This window comes from Vitis riparia, chromosome 8 (assembly GCF_004353265.1).
Source record: "Vitis riparia cultivar Riparia Gloire de Montpellier isolate 1030 chromosome 8, EGFV_Vit.rip_1.0, whole genome shotgun sequence".
Classification (NCBI taxonomy): domain Eukaryota; kingdom Viridiplantae; phylum Streptophyta; class Magnoliopsida; order Vitales; family Vitaceae; genus Vitis; species Vitis riparia.
The window spans coordinates 15912682-15928860 of record NC_048438.1 but is presented as its reverse complement, the minus strand read 5'-3'; the positions used below and the strand labels follow the sequence as shown (position 1 = coordinate 15928860).

At 30.0% G+C, this 16179-nt stretch overlaps 2 protein-coding genes across 3 annotated transcripts; one reads left to right on the top strand and one right to left on the bottom strand.

Moving 5' to 3' along the window:
• Positions 1-695: 695 nt before the first annotated feature.
• LOC117920410 (60S ribosomal protein L35a-1) lies at positions 696-2613 on the bottom strand. The gene is made up of 5 exons (XM_034837910.1): positions 2481-2613; positions 2337-2372; positions 2027-2255; positions 1890-1932; positions 696-1015 (listed from the first exon to the last, which is right to left on the bottom strand). The coding sequence occupies exons 1-4, from the start codon at positions 2510-2512 to the stop codon at positions 1891-1893; spliced, it is 339 nt and encodes a 112-aa protein (XP_034693801.1). The 5' UTR covers positions 2513-2613; the 3' UTR covers positions 696-1015; position 1890.
• Positions 2614-8257: 5644 nt separating this feature from the next.
• LOC117920840 (protein SSUH2 homolog) lies at positions 8258-14582 on the top strand. 2 transcript variants are annotated; one of them, XM_034838500.1, is made up of 7 exons: positions 8258-8375; positions 8474-8677; positions 9482-9548; positions 10994-11328; positions 11569-11710; positions 11813-11938; positions 13804-14582. In XM_034838500.1, exons 1-7 carry the CDS (start codon positions 8336-8338, stop codon positions 14186-14188), a joined length of 1299 nt encoding a protein of 432 aa, XP_034694391.1. In that variant the 5' UTR covers positions 8258-8335; the 3' UTR covers positions 14189-14582. The 2 variants fall into 2 exon arrangements, with proteins under 2 accessions (XP_034694391.1, XP_034694390.1); XM_034838499.1 differs by having other exon boundaries at positions 8471-8677.
• Positions 14583-16179: the final 1597 nt, after the last annotated feature.

The window sequence follows — 16179 nt, the reverse complement described above, 5'->3', positions numbered from 1 at the left end:
TTGTCTCTCTCGAATCCCGGGCAAAACATGAATTTGATCCAAATTAACCCATTTAATAATACCATTGATTAACCTAATTATATCTTTAAACAATTTAACCCATATTTAACTCATTTTAAATTTATTTTTAAATAAATAGTTATTTGAGTGATAAACATATATACAAAACCTAACTCAATCCAATTATTAAATAGAAGAACCTGATTATTAAATAGGTTACATGACATTTGCATGTTTAATAATTAGGCAATATTTTGGTTTATGCAAGTATCGGGTTTGGATTGACCTATGTAGTAGAATACCTAGGCTTTCTCACAAGGGGAGGCAAGGATATAACAAGAACTAATAACATTCCTTAACTTACTTTGCCAAACATTTCAATTAGATGCAGATGCTTAACTGACTTGATCTTAACATTACAGTAAGATACAGCTCACTATTGCCCAGCACACAAATCAAGGATATGAAAGTGCCATGGTTTTTCATAACAGCGCTATGAAACAGCCTTGATTGGGAACACATGATCAAGCAAGCACTAAAATGCTATTATGAGGAACAGAATCACAATTAAACATGACTGCAATAGCTTCTTGTTAACATGGAATCATGGAAACCTCACCATTCACCAGGCATTGAAAATGTGGGAACCACTTAAATCCCACATCAAGCCATAAATAACTTGCTTCATAGAATCATGCTTAAAATGATCAAATTGAATTCACCAAAAAAATACTAATCATCACTTCTCATAAAGTTGGAAGTAAAGTCTGAAAACACGACCAGTAACTCAGCAAACAAAATAGAGGGGAAAAGCCCAAGTCTAGAGCTAACCATTGGTGTTATCAAAGATAAGCCTTCCACCCAAAATAAATTTAAAGAAAAAAAAAAAACAGAATAATGACCTAGCAGTGTCAAAGTACAAAACCTTTTAAGTAAACCCAATAGAAAGTAACATACTGGAAGTCACATGATTCAACTAATCCTGCGCAATCTAGAATGTACATGAACCGGCAAGCTGCAATTGAAATAGAACAAAAAATTAATGACAACAAAAAACAAGGTAAATGATGTGATAATGTCATCACAACATAAGCAGAGAAAAGAGTATACAAGATAATGTATATGTCAAAGGTATTAGCAAAAATAAAAATGAGATAGTGCTGATGCAACCAGTAGGGGCAGTATGGTATTCTTATATGGAAGCAACCATGATCTGAGGCTTCGGATAAACTAGAGTCTTACAGGGGAAACTATTTACCAATAGTACAGGTCACAACTGATCTAATAGTTAGGAACAAGTTAACAACTAACAAATTAGGAAATAAGGGAATGGTAGCTCCAAACGAAACATATATCAGTGAAACATGATAACCGTTATAAGCAAAGGATGCATCAAGTCATCTCCAGTTCACCGAAGCATTAGATATTAAATGATCCTTATGGTCTGGTCGGATATTTGGGTTCATGGCCAACAAACATCAATAGTATTCCAATCCAACTATAAAACTTGGTAAGTATTAATCATTCCTTAGTCACTACAAGCAACATTTATGAATGACTTGATACATCATTCCAGTTCAGTTCAAAAAAATGCATCAGCCAAAATCAGACAAGAAAAACAAAAATTGAATGGTTAAAACAAATTTCATACTGTTCCAGCCACCACAACTCAACATCAATTTATAAAAGTACATCCGCATTTGATTACACGGAATGCATTCAATTTATAATTGCAATTCTTAGGAATATATAAATCATCAGAACCATGTGACAAGGACTAGGGCATCAGTTCCTATTCCAACCCCCCAAGTTCATGCTTCCGAGTTTACCGAATGAAACTACAACGGTTCTAGGTTTTTGTAATGAGATTATAAAGAAACAGACTGTACCTCAAATGTTGCTCGGGTACATGAAAACCCTAACCCTAGCTCCCTGTACAAGAAAACCAAAAAATCCCAAAATCAGGATCAAAACTCCAAAGCTATAATAAACACAGAAAAAAAGGAAGTCGAACTAGAAGTCAGACCATTGATTTGGGAGGAAGGTTCGACTTGAATTTGGCGCGAACGACTCCACTGTTACCGTGAGGCCTAGTGACCTTTCCCCAAATGCAGCGAAAGTGGGAACCATCCTTCTTGACCTTGGCCTTGTAAATGTAAGCCATGCGCTTACCACAGTACCACGCAACCTCTTCCTTCGTGTTCACCCCTTCGATCTGAATCAGAGACGTGTTCGGGTACTGGTTCGATTTCGACCTAAACCCAATTAACCATCAACAATAATGCAATCACTTCTTGAAGTCAAACAATAGGATTAGGGTTTCAGTGTTTTGGTACCTTTTGTACCCGAGAATCGTTCCTCGGACATAGAGCCTGTAGATGAAAATGAAATGAGATTCAAAGAAGTGACTAGATATAATTTGGGTTGAAGAAGATTAAAAAAAAACAATAGGAAGATTGAAATGAAGAAAAATCTTGGACCTGACTCGCTCTCCTTGACGACCTTTAACCATTTTGATGGGAAGAGAGTAACCCGCAGAGCGCCACAAGAGAGTCGAGAAAACCTAGTTCGGCCACCAAGAGTCAAGAAACCCTAATGCCCAAACTATTGTTTGGCTCTGGCGTGCCCTTTTGTAGAGACCGTCACACGCAATAAACTGCTATTTTTTAATTTTATATCTTCAAAGCTATATATTATGCGCTCAAAATATATTTGAATATAAAAATAAAATAAATTTGAATTTTTTTTATATTTTTTTCTTTTTAAATGTATGTAAAATACAAGTATAATTTTTTATATAAAAATTTATGTGATCTTATTTATTTATTTAATTATCTATTTGAATACATTTCTTATTTTTTTATTTATAAAACCAGAAAGTAATAATGACTCTTTTATAAAATATATAAGAAGTTTTAGAGATTTACATTAAAAATATATATATAATTTTAAAGAATTAAGACATAAAAAAAAATTATTATCTCAAATTTTAAAATTATTTATAAAGATATAATATAAATCTATATTTTTCTGTGAATGATGTTCTACTTTTATATAATATATATATTATCAAAACACAAAATGTAAAATTAATTTTTTTTTTAAATCATAAAAATAAAATATAAAATTTTATAGTGCATTTATTTATAAATGATATATGCTTTAATATAAAAATATATAAAAAAAAACAATAATTTAAAAAATAAATAAAGAGTATGAAATGTGCGGTTTTAAGTTTAGGATCTACTTATAGGAGTTTTGGATCAAAATAGCCCTTTTAAAAAAAAATTATAACATCTAACCACTCTTTGAAACTTATGTTCAAATTGGCCTCTTTAGTGCCACGTAGACGTCATATCATTAAAAAATATATTTTTTTTCGTTATTTTAGTTAAAGCCGCAGTTGGCAACTACGGCTTCATTTTTTAACTAAAGAACTAAAGCCGCAGTTACCAACTACGGCTTTAGTTAATTTTTTTTTAATTTAAAATTTAATTAAAAATTATTAAATTACAATTTATGATTGAAATTTAAAAAATATACTTAAATAATAAATTATTTATATTTAAATTTAAAAATCTAGTATTACTTTAACAAACATAAATTGATAAATAGAAGATATTATAAATAAATATTTTATTTATTAATAAATTAATAATCTTAAAATAATAAACTTATATAACATATAAATAATATATAAAATTGTATAATTTATTAATTTAAGATATTTAATTTGTTGTTTTTTAAGGTATTAATTTATTTGTATTATGATAAATTTATAACATATAAATAATATATAAAATTGTATAATTTATTAATTTAAAAATTTGTATAATTTATTAATTTAAGATATTTAATTTGTTGTTTTTTAATGTATTAATTTATTTGTATTATGGTAAATTTATTTTTATCAAAATAATAGTATACTTTTAAGCCTAACTGAGATTTTGAATATAAATAATTTATTATTTTAAGATTATTAATTTATTAATAAATAAAATATTTATTTATAATATCTTCTATTTATCAATTTTTGTTTGTTGAAGTAATACTAGATTTTTAAATTTAAATTTAAATAATTTATTATTTAAGTATATTTTTAAATTTCAATCATAAATTGTAATTTAATAATTTTTAATTAAAATTTTAATTAAAAAAATTTAACTAAAGCTGCAGTTGCCAACTGCGGCTTTAATTCAAAAATGAAGTCGTAGTTACAAACTCGGCTTTAGTTCAAAAATAAAACCATAATTGAAAATTGTGGTTTTAGTTCAAAAATGAAGCTGCAATTGTCAACTGTGGCTTTAACCAAAATGACCAAAAAAAAAAAAAATTAATGATATGGCGTCTACATGGCACCAAAGGGACCAATTTGAATATAAGTTTCAGAGAGTGGTTAGATGTTACAATTTTTTTTTCAAAAAAGGGCCATTTTGACCCAAAACTCTACTTATTGCATGATCCCCGAACAAATGCTACTTCATTTTGTTCATTTGTTTCCACATTTTCTTTGAATTCCAATGTATGACATCAAAGTCTTGGTCACCTTTATGTTAAGGTTTGTAGGCAAGTCTTAAATATGTGCATTTTTTTCACTAAATAAAAGTCCTTAAAGTCCTAAATATGTGCAAAATCCCTTTCATATTTTTGAAACCTAAACTACTTCACCTTTATAGCTGACACACTAATATTTAACTAACACCAATTAATGAAAGCGCTTAACCAGATATTATATTCATTTTGTTAATGTTTTACATGGATTTGTCCTAATATGAAGCTACAGTTGCTATAAAGCTATTTGAACTCAATAGGAAAATTTTTTATCAAGGAATGGTGAAAATCTTATGATAGAAACTTCCCTCGATAAGAGTATTATTGGGGCCTTATAATATGTCATAATGATGCATCTAAATATTTTTTATTTGATTAGTAAGTTGAGTTTTTTACAAACTCCCATAAATGTTTAATGACAAGCTTGTAAAAGAGTACTTCATGACTTGAAAGGCACCACACTCATGGTCCTTACTTCAAATCCAACAAACAATTGATTTTATAGGCTTCACTTATGTTGATTGGGCAAGCTGCCTGTATAATAGACGATATACTAGGGGATAGTGTATTTTTAGAAGGTAATATTGCATCTTGGAGTTTCAAGAAACAAAATATACGAGCATGATCAAATACTATGTTATGATATCGTGCATTGGTTTTTGTTGTTGTAAAATCAACTTGGTTGCACTCTGTGGTTAGAGATTTGGGAGTTGAACTCAAATTACCATCAATCATTCCGTGTGACAATCAATGGGTGACTTTGTTGTCAATTATTCTTGTATATAATGCTCGAACAAAGCATATTGAGATTAATATGCATTTTGTTTGAGACAAAGTTCTTCAAAAGACATCGAAGGTGCACTTTATTCCTTTAATATATGCCGGATTTTTTATATTTTTACCAAACATTTGTCAACAATTAGATTTTTAAAGTTGAAAAGTAAACTTGAAGTGAATAAAACTTTTTTTTTTTTTGAGAAGGGGTATGAAGGTAGACATGGTAGTTGCCACATCAAGTGCCGCCTTAGCTTCTCTTATCCACAATATCTTGTAACCAATTTAGTTAGACCATTGAAGTTTGTGGAAGTTTTTTTTTTTCTTTTGTTGTGCTCAATTAAACACTAAGCACGAGAGAGAGAGCTTGGACTACATATTATTAAATTTCCTTGATTATCCTAAGTTTTTTTTTTCTTCTACCATTTCATGTTTAATCGACTTATCAAGTAATGCTATTAGGGATGCAAGTTAGATAATCATTTTCAATACTTTAATTGAGTTTGAGTTAAGTTTTTTCAACTTGAACTCAATTTGGGTTGGGTTCGGATTAAGTTTTGAACAACCTAGGCCTAATTCAAACTCACTTAAATGTCCGTATGATATTTATAATGTATAATATCATATATAATAATATTCATATTCTTTTTAGATTTTTAAGAAATATGTTATAATAATATTCATTTTCTTTTTAATTTTTTTTTTAGAAAAATATAAAATTATATTTTATCATATACTTTCTCATTTTTTTTAGAAAGATACATAAATTTATTCTTACATCTTTATTACTATTTCGAAACTTATTTACTATTTAAATTTTCATATGATATATAACATTTTTTTCAAAAAAATTATAAAATGGATTTTGAATTATGTCATTTAATGAGTTTGACCAACTCGAATTTAATGTAATCCACCTAAATTCAACTTGAATTTAAAGAAATGAAGTTGTGTTAGATTTGGGTTGAGTATCTTATGTCAAAGGTCGAATTAGATTGAGTTTAAATTATCTATCAACCCAACCAGCCTATCCTAATTGCAGTCCTTAACGATGTTAACAATGGTTTTGTGTTTATTGACAATATTTGAAAATTATACAAAATTACTTGATTTATAGTGAATTTAATCTTGTATGTATAGCGTTGATACTAATTTGTCTGACTCGTCTATTGAAAAGACGATTAAGTATGTTATTTTCACATAATTACAACTCAATCACATATAATTAATTTAAATGTCATATTATATTGATACTACAATTGGCTTGACTTTCATACTATTAATTTAAAACCATAGTCTTATGGTTATTGTTCTTTAAAATGGAGCTTTCTCATTAATTTACACATAATTTATAATAAAAAAAAAAGTAAAATAATAATTTGTATACGTTTAGCGTATTAGACAAGTTAAATGAGTAATAATCGTGTTGAATAAGTTATTATCATACCAAATTGAAGTCATTTTAGTAAACTTTAACATAATTTAAATATAAGAAAATAAAAAACAAGTATAATCAATATGAAGATTTTGATTTGATTATTAAATTAATCATATTTAAGTTTAGAATTTAAGGTCATGTTTGGTTTTCAAAAAATATAAGATAAAGAAAATATAGAAAAAAAGTATTAAAAAATGAAAAAAATACAAAATAGATTTAAAGTCAATAAATTATTTGTATATAATTTTTTAAAATTCATTTTACTTAGTTTATTCTATTATATAAAAATCAAATAATTTTATAATATATAAATTTATAACTAATTTTAATCCTATTTGATTTTCTATCATGGTTTCCATATGAAACCAAACATGAGAAAAAAAAAATCTTATTTTTTTTCTTAATATTTTTCGGAAATCAAACATAACGTCCAACAATGATAAGATAAGATGAATTGACTCTTCTAAAAAAAATTATGGAACTTAGACTAAAATTCAATTCAAATATAATAATTTTGAAAAATTATAAAAATGTAGGTTGAAATTTTGGTTATTAGATAATGGTACAAATAAATTAAACATAATCAAAATATACAACATATAATTAAATCATAAAACAATGAGACATCAATAGAGTGTAAAAGTATCAATCTATAAACATGACAAATGACAATTTATCTTGACAATTTATCCCGCTTTTCTGTAAATGTTGGTTTCGCTATCGTAATAAGACTTTATCAACTCGTTTAAGAATTATTTTTTAAAAGACAATTTTTTATTCTTAAAAATAGAAAATTGTTTTTGGATTTGAAAAAACATTTGTTATTTTTTAAAAAGAAAAATCATTTTTCGAGAACTCAATGAGAAAATAGGGTATATATATAAAATTGTTTTTCAAACTATTCTTAAACATTATTTTCAAAAAGAATTCCCAAAAACTTTTTTATCTACTTGACCATAAAATGCATGTAATATTTGTAAATATTACGGGTTTGTTTGATAGCCATTTTTTTAATACAATTCTAAAAAATAGTATTTGAGATTTGAAAATTGTTTTTCAATTTTTACAAAAAAAAAAAAGTTTATTTGAAAACTTAAAATGCTTTTAAACTATTTAAAAAAATATTTTTTACATCTATTATTTTATTTTTAATAATTCTACATATTAATATAATTATTTATTAAAATAAATCTTATAAAACAAATAAAAATAATAGAAATTAATTAAAAAATATTATTTAAAAATGTATTTGATGTGTTTTTTGTTTGGAAGAACCAAAAAAACTGTTGCGAAAAACAGTTACCAAACCGTCTCTATGCTTCATTTGGTTTACAAAATTATAATGTTTTTATTTTATTTTTTTAATAATGAGACTTAGCAACTCAACAACATTTCAAACTAGAAGATGAGATTGAGAACGTGGGAGTGGGACCGCAGTGTGCAAGGCGACAGGATAGTTTCCCTCTTATTTTTTGATTTTTTCATGATTTTCATTTCCTTCGCAGCTAAGCAAAATTTATCATTTATTTCTTCCGCATCTTCATCACTCTCGCACGCACAACGACATTCACAATGGAGGAGCAGCAAACCATGGAGGTTCCTTTCCTCTCAGGTACAGACTTTTCTCTTTCTCTATTTCTACCTGAGGTTTAGCTTCGGGGTGTTCTTTATTTTTTATTTTCTTTATTTATTTTTTCAATTGGAAAGAAGCGAAAAGTGAAATTGCTGACAAAGAGAGCGAAAGATTGAGTTCGTATCAGTACGTGGGGAGAACCGGTTCTGTGATTCCCACCGCTTCGTTGGCTGGAACTGAAGTCAGCGTTGAAGAGATTCGATCGGCTGCAGCCTTTTCTGATTATTATCCTCCTTCCCTCCATGCCGCCTTGATCAGTTCCCCGGAGCCTGATCCTGACGGTAATCTAATTTTCTATTCCCAATTCGCTATTTGTAGTTTTATTTTGTTGAATTTAAGTTAATGGATCGTCTAATTTTGGGGTTTAGTTAAGGCTGATCAGGCGTATTGTTCCGTCATTTATCTTTTAATTGCTCAGTTTAAAGAAGTGAAGTTTCTGATTTTCTGGTTAACAGTGATGATCATCTCGTCAACACCCACCAAGGAAGTTCGTCATTTATGAACCATATGCATCCTGATATATATATATATATATATATATATATATATATATATATTTTTTTTTAAATATCAAAATTGACTTTTTTTAATAATTTTTTTGGGGGGAGGGGTGTTGATGTGGGGGTTGGAAGGGCGGGGATTGAAATATTTGGATGAATTTCACCAAAAAGTTTCAAGCTGACCATCACATTGTTTTGGCTTAATCAGTAAAAAAAAAAAAAAAAGGAAGAATAGAAAAGGGACTAGGTGCTGAATTTTGGAACCAGGATATGCATAAAAGCACAACATATCTTAGTACATCATTCAATTCTGAATGAACTTCTAGCTATTTAGACCAAGGAAGCCATGAACAACTATATGCTCAACCATTGGTTTGGATAGGAAAGTATAGGCTAGCCGTGTCTTACTTTCATTGTTAATCGATTCACTTGAGGTGATTCATGCATCAATGTTATGATGACATGCTATTCTCAATTTCAATATAAGCATATTTTGTGTGAAATAAATTGGAACAATTTATGCTGAATGGTAGTTTTGCTTGATTATTGTACTCATTTAAAACCATAATAAGTCACTTGTTGCAGAGCAAGCTATTGTATGTCAGGGTGCATATGGTGGAGATTATGGTGGAAACACTAATGAACTTCAGAGGTTAGATTGGACGATCTACTCCTTTAATTGCATTTGTGTATGCTTGTATTTATGATAGAAATTGAATTGATTGTGTGATATATAGTTTCACCTACAATTTATATGTGTAATGAGGTAATTATAAAGAGTGACAGCAGCCGTCAACACTAATATTTAACAAACAATTTGGAGTGCCTACATTTCATGAAAATCACGAATGTACCTTGAATCATTAGTTGTACACTTGTACTGGTGACACTATTTTTTTAATGGCCCTGTGCTTGATAATGGCTATGTACTTTCAAATGTTAAGTAAAATGTGACGAAAGCATTCAATCTCCATTGAACAATTGAATGCTTAGTGTCTATTTAGATACACTTCATGTTTTTAAATAAAAAAATAATAGTAACTTTTATATAAGATACAAGAACTCTTATATACTTATATTGAAAAAGTGATGGTTCTAAAAACTAGTTAAAAAATCAGGGTATTAAAAAAATTTTACCACCTCAAATTTTAGGTAATTTGAAAGTGATTTTTATAGACATAAGATAATTCTGTACTTTTTTTGTATAAGATGCTCTACATTTATATAGAAGTTTTTCATTTTGAAAAGAAAAGGCAGGAAGTGTATCCAAATGGGTACTTAATTATTATAAATTTTTATTTTTTTTATGGGGGGGTGGTTGTGGTTTAGGGAGTGAGTGTTATTGTTGTTGAGGGAGATGACATAGCTTTATTGGATAACTATTTGCTTCACACATGAATAAATTTGCGTTTCTTGGGAGTCATAACCGACCCTAATTAGGTGGTGTCTGAGGTTCACATAATTAAAATTGTTGTTTCATTTATGTTCAGGTCATGAGTCTATTATAATCAAAATTTGGAAAAGGTCGATTAAGATGCTTTCAGTAGGCATATTTAATTTTTATTGGGATGTCTGCATGCTGCACTATGAAATTATTTGCATAAGACAATGCACAGGCACTTTCTTTATTTTTTTCTTAGTTGTATTTGTACTGTAATTCACAGTTTGGATCAATCTTTTCCTAGGAGCATCTGTAACTCATTTTGGAGCCATCTTCCTTGATTCACTTATTTCTGGTTGGGGATGGTCAAATAGCCTATATCTTAAATTATCCTTTGCTTTGGTCATCTATTTTCCATTTTACACTTAAATTTGTGGAAGTTGATTTTAGAGTAAATGAGGCACTTCTTGGAGGATTAGAAGTCTGTGATCAAAATATTGATAATTAAAAAAAAAAAAATTATTTTAGCTAGTTTTTACAAATATCAAATTGAGGCAAATTTTTGCTATTAGAAAATGGGCTTTAATTGTTCATTTTTCTCAGGAATCAGGCAATCACATGTGCATTCTTTTGCATGTGAAAGCAAAAGCAGATAAATTGTTTTATTCCATCTATCTATCACAACATTTTTATTGATAAAATTAATTAACTTGTAGGCAAATATTAGATGAGGTGGAGATACGGGAGTTACTCATTGATCATGTTGGTCATCGTTGCTGCTGGGGAAGTCGTCCAGCTCGTACTTGGAAGATTCATGCAGTGGAAGATTGCAATGTTTATGTAGGAACTCTAGAAACTTTTATAGAGGAGAGGGAAATCATAAAAGAAAGAGAACCATACCATGGTGGCGGCAAAATTGATGGAAAGGATAAAGGGCCTGGACTAGGAATCTGGGAATTGGATCTGAGGTCTGAATTCCCTGTTCTATTTCAACCCCATAAAGAATCACGTGCCAAAATTCCTCATTCTGAAGCTATTGAGAAATGCTCAGGTAAGGATTCTGGAGGATCTGTAGGATTGATAAGCTATAATTTTCAGTTGTAAAGTTGTGCTAATTTTTGTTCATAATTATTCTGTTATGTTCCACTTTCTCTCTAGTTACCTTTGTTTTTGTATTTTATTAATGAAGTTAGCTTTTGTTGGGTTCTTGAATTTGTAAACTGTACTCCATATTTCAATAGTTGCAATCTTTATTGCTTAGTTCTAACACAGCTTTAGAAAGGATTCACAGGTTGTGCGGGACGGGGAGATATTGTGTGTTCTACATGCAATCCAGGTCAAGAACCTGGGTTTTACAATGAGAACCGGATGAGTCAGTGTCCTACTTGCCATGGAAGGGGTTTAATTGCTCATAGAGATGGATCCGACACAAAGTGAGCTTTTTATTTTTCTGTTTATTGATGGATGAAAGCAAGAGAGTAGGCTTTGGTGAGTTTCTCATGGCTCATGTAACCTTAATGGTTTTGCCTCTGCAGATGTGTGAAATGCAATGGTAAGGGCAATATTTCTTGCCCCATTTGTGGATCCCGTGGGCTAATTAAATGTGAGTTGTGTCGTGGAGGTGGTTCTCTTTTGACACACGATGTTGCTGTGATTAGATGGTACGTATGTTAGATCCTGATACAAAGCATACCCTTATTGCAGTGGTTAAAGAAATTAGAAAGCACAAGTGCTATCAATTTACAGCGCCAACTAATCCTCATTAAGTTGTGATGAAATGGAGTCAGTTCTATTGCAGTATTTGAGAACTTCATTTAAGCTTGATGTAGTTACTCATCAATCATTACATGTAGATTGTAAGTAGCCATCTGTTAACATCTATATTCCTCTTTTATGTTCTATGACTCTTTGTTTAGATGACCATTATCCTGATTTTTTTCTTTCTTCTCTCAGTGATTAGATGATAGGGAACACCTGATCTATATGTACCTTCTACAACCATCATATGAAATTAGATGTAGGTTAAGACTTTGGCATGAAACATTGTCTTGGCTGGAGGTCTGAATGCACTTGATGCTAAGCTGATTATGTGAATATGGCACACATAGTACTATGCTGGTGATGGATTGGTGGCTACGAGCCAAGCCAGAGTATAGGGAGGATGTTTACCTAGTTATTAACCCATAAACTGTTCAGTGCATCATTTTTTCTATTTTCATGTATCATATACATTGTAGGATATATATATATAGAAAAAATAAATATGCATATCATATATTGGAAGAATGAAGTATCTGACAATGTATAACTAGTTTTAGGAAAGTTTTTGAAAGAGTTAAAATATAGACATTCATTGATAGTATACACACATGAAAAACATCGAAAACTAGAGTTTTCACAAATTCTCCTTAATTGAATGATACATTGTAATGTGAAGGAGTTCCAAAATATTTACTTTTTGAATTTGAATTATGATTTTTAACTCCAAATTTCAACTAGTAAAAAATACTTGGATGTCTTGTTGACATCTATATATTTACTTGCTACCTTCAAAGTACTACCTTTCAAGTTCATGATCATTACCTCTGCCGAAGGAAAAAAGATCCAAAAAAGAAAAAATAATATGTAAAGCAACGATTTTCATTTGCCAGCATGTTCAAGTTTGACATTTGGATTATATGAAATAATATTTATTACAAGAATAAATTTATTTAAATTTTACTATTTCATACTTGCCTTTGACAGCAAGTGTGCAATGTTTTTTTATGTTGGATTATTTTATCTCTCTCTTACTCTTTTATCAACAATTTCTAACTTTAGAATACATTTTAAACAATTAAAATATAGATTTTATTTATTTATTTTTTCAAATTTCATTTTTCTTACAAACTATTGTGTTTTATTGTGTATCATATATGTATCGTAGATACATTTTGATAAGATACATGCTATTGATGAATATCTTTTGGCAGTAAAACTAATGTACCATGTTGTCTCATATTGTGTGTTATAAGTTCATAACAATTATGGTCAGGATTTTACATTCCTGTGTTACTTATTTATGGTAGTAATCATGATTCAGATATACTCAATTTTATGTATAAAAGAGCAACGGTTCGCTTTGACGAGTCCCATGTCTTGAAATCATCTTGATGAACATAGATCATTGTGCTTCATTTAACTCACAATAACTATCAATAACATTAGTTTCAAATTTTCACCAAGATGGTTTTTGATGGGGGACCTCATGAAGAATACCATCTGTATGAAATGCAAGAGTGATGCCATCTATAGTTAGCTTCTAATATCCCATTATTAAAAAACTCAATGGTTTCTATTAAGAACAGAACAGTGGTATCAAATTATTCATGTTTTCTTGAACCTGTAAAAAATTGCCTTCCCAGAGTAAACACATCTGCTTGATATGTAAAAATTTGTTTTCTCAAAATAAAGCACATATGTATAAATCTATCTGTAAAAAGCCATTTGAATGTTAGATGACATAGAAAAGTGATTGCCTTTGCAGGAAGACACTTTCAACCAGAAAAGTAAGTGCAACTAGTGGGGCAGCTTCAGTTCCTGATGAGGTTTTCCACAGAGCCAAAGGGGTCCAGTTGTGCAATACTCAGGCCCACCAGTGCACCCCTGCATTTTTTGCTGATTCGTTCTTTCTCAACAAGTTTTCTTCGGAAGTAATTGCAGATAGATCTCCTGTACCTCCTACTGCAAGGGTCGTATGTGAGAGGCACAGTATCTCTGTTGTACCAGTGACACGTGTCACAATGGCTCATCGTCGTCAGTCCTTCAGTTTCTATATCATTGGCTTTAGCAGGGAGGTATACTTAAAGGACTACTACCCATCTAGGTTTTGCTGGGGCCTATGTCCTTGCTTGGATTGGTTGAAGTTGTAAGTAAGCAGATTTCTGTCTTCAAGGGGGGACTAAATCTTTTCTGGTACAGATGTTTTTGTTAGTTCTTGGCCTTGCATCAGTGAAAATAAGTGGGATTTCTCATGTTGAGATTGAGTTTGCCATTTTCTCGACTTGCTACACGTAATTCAGTGAATTATTTGTTTGTTTGGGTGACAATATGTTCTCTTCTCCCTTATGCTTTCATATTTGAGCCTCTATGGAAATACACTTCTGTACTGTAATAGTTTAGCTTGTACTGCTCTCTCTTGGTATGTGTATATTTCATTTGATCTTTTTTTTTTATCAATTCTGTGTTAAAAACATGGATCATTGATGAAATGACATGGTTTATACTTTGTATCATTGGAGAGGAAGTAAAGATATACTTTTGACATATTTACCAAGAATGCAGAATGTGAGTTCTTTTGATTATTCATAGAAAGTTCACCCACTCTGCTGGAAGCCTGGAACACTATTTCAGCTTTTTGGATATAATTTTTTTTTTTTTAATCCAAAATTTTCTTAACTATTGAAGTGTGGATGAGCTGGGAGACTGGTTTTTTTTTCTAGAAACCCATTATGAACACCAAGCAAGAGTCAAGACAGCCAGCCAGGGACGGTTCCGGGTGACCAGTTCCTAGAGAGAAATGAAAGCAACTTCCTGTTTTGGGGTGTGTGAACTCAATTCATTGTGTTTCTTCTCTTAATAATATTGAATTAGTTTAACATACTGGTTCGTAAAGTGCCAAAGCAAGGTGCGACTTCGCCCTAACCTTTTCCATTCCAACCTTTATAAGCCACCCACCTTTTTTGTCTCAGTCCTGGCTTTACATGTCATGCTATGTCGGATGTGCTAGTTTGGGAGTACTGGATTGGTTTGTTGTCAATATGATCAGCTGTGCCATCGTCCATGGAATACTGGTGTACGTGTACGGGCGAACCCCCCGCCACGACGGCCCCGCTCTACAGGTCAAACGGAAAATCAACGCTTGAACATGACTAAGAAAAAGGAAGGTCTAGAAGTAGGCTTTAAACCTGTACAGTTGACAAACCTAGCTGCACCGTCGTCTTCTCATAGACTCCCCCCATTTCTATAAATATTTCCAAGATTAGTGTGGCTTTGGCATGTAGGAAAGCAACCACAGTAATGAATTGCCACATGAAAAGAGACGTTTCTCGATTTTTAGGGCGAGACAACTTCTTTGAAGCAACCAAAATCTCCTCTTGAAGATACCAATTTTTAGAAAGAAATTTTTTACAAAGAGACTCTTTCCTCAATTTCCTTTTTATTTTTTAAACTAATTTTTTTTTAAAAAAAAACTAATTTGCAGATATTTTTAATAATAAAATCCATATTTTTATAACTAATAATAAATGTTTATAATAATAAAATTATTTAAAAGATATATATTAAAAAATTAATTAATTTTGTATACTAAATCTGATGTATAATTTATGGATATATTATTTATAAATATTAATATTAAAAATTAATTATTTTATAATTTATAAAGAAAAAAAATATTATAGAAGTGTAAATTATCCTGACCATTGATTTTTGTTTTCTTTTCTTATTAAAGCTAGAATTTTGTAGATGGTAATGTAAATGCCATACAAAAATAAATGTTATTTTATATTGAATTAATTTTTTTCTTAAATTAATTTCTTATTTTGTAATCAATTAATATAAATTCATTTTCAAAATAAAATTTAAAATTAAAAGAATATAAAAATAAGAAAACTTACAATAGGAATCAAGAAAGTTTTAATAAAAGATGTAATAAGAGTCAAGAAAGTTTTTTTATCATTTTAATAAGATGATAATATTGTTGAGGGCTAATGTTACCGGACCACTGTAATTGCCTGACGAATGCGCATTCTCAACTGAAGATGATACTTCCTTCCTTTGACTTGCAAAAGATGTTCGGACAGGGGGTCCGGACACACCCTCCAATAGCTTTATTAGTTTTGCTTTCTAACATTTGGATATT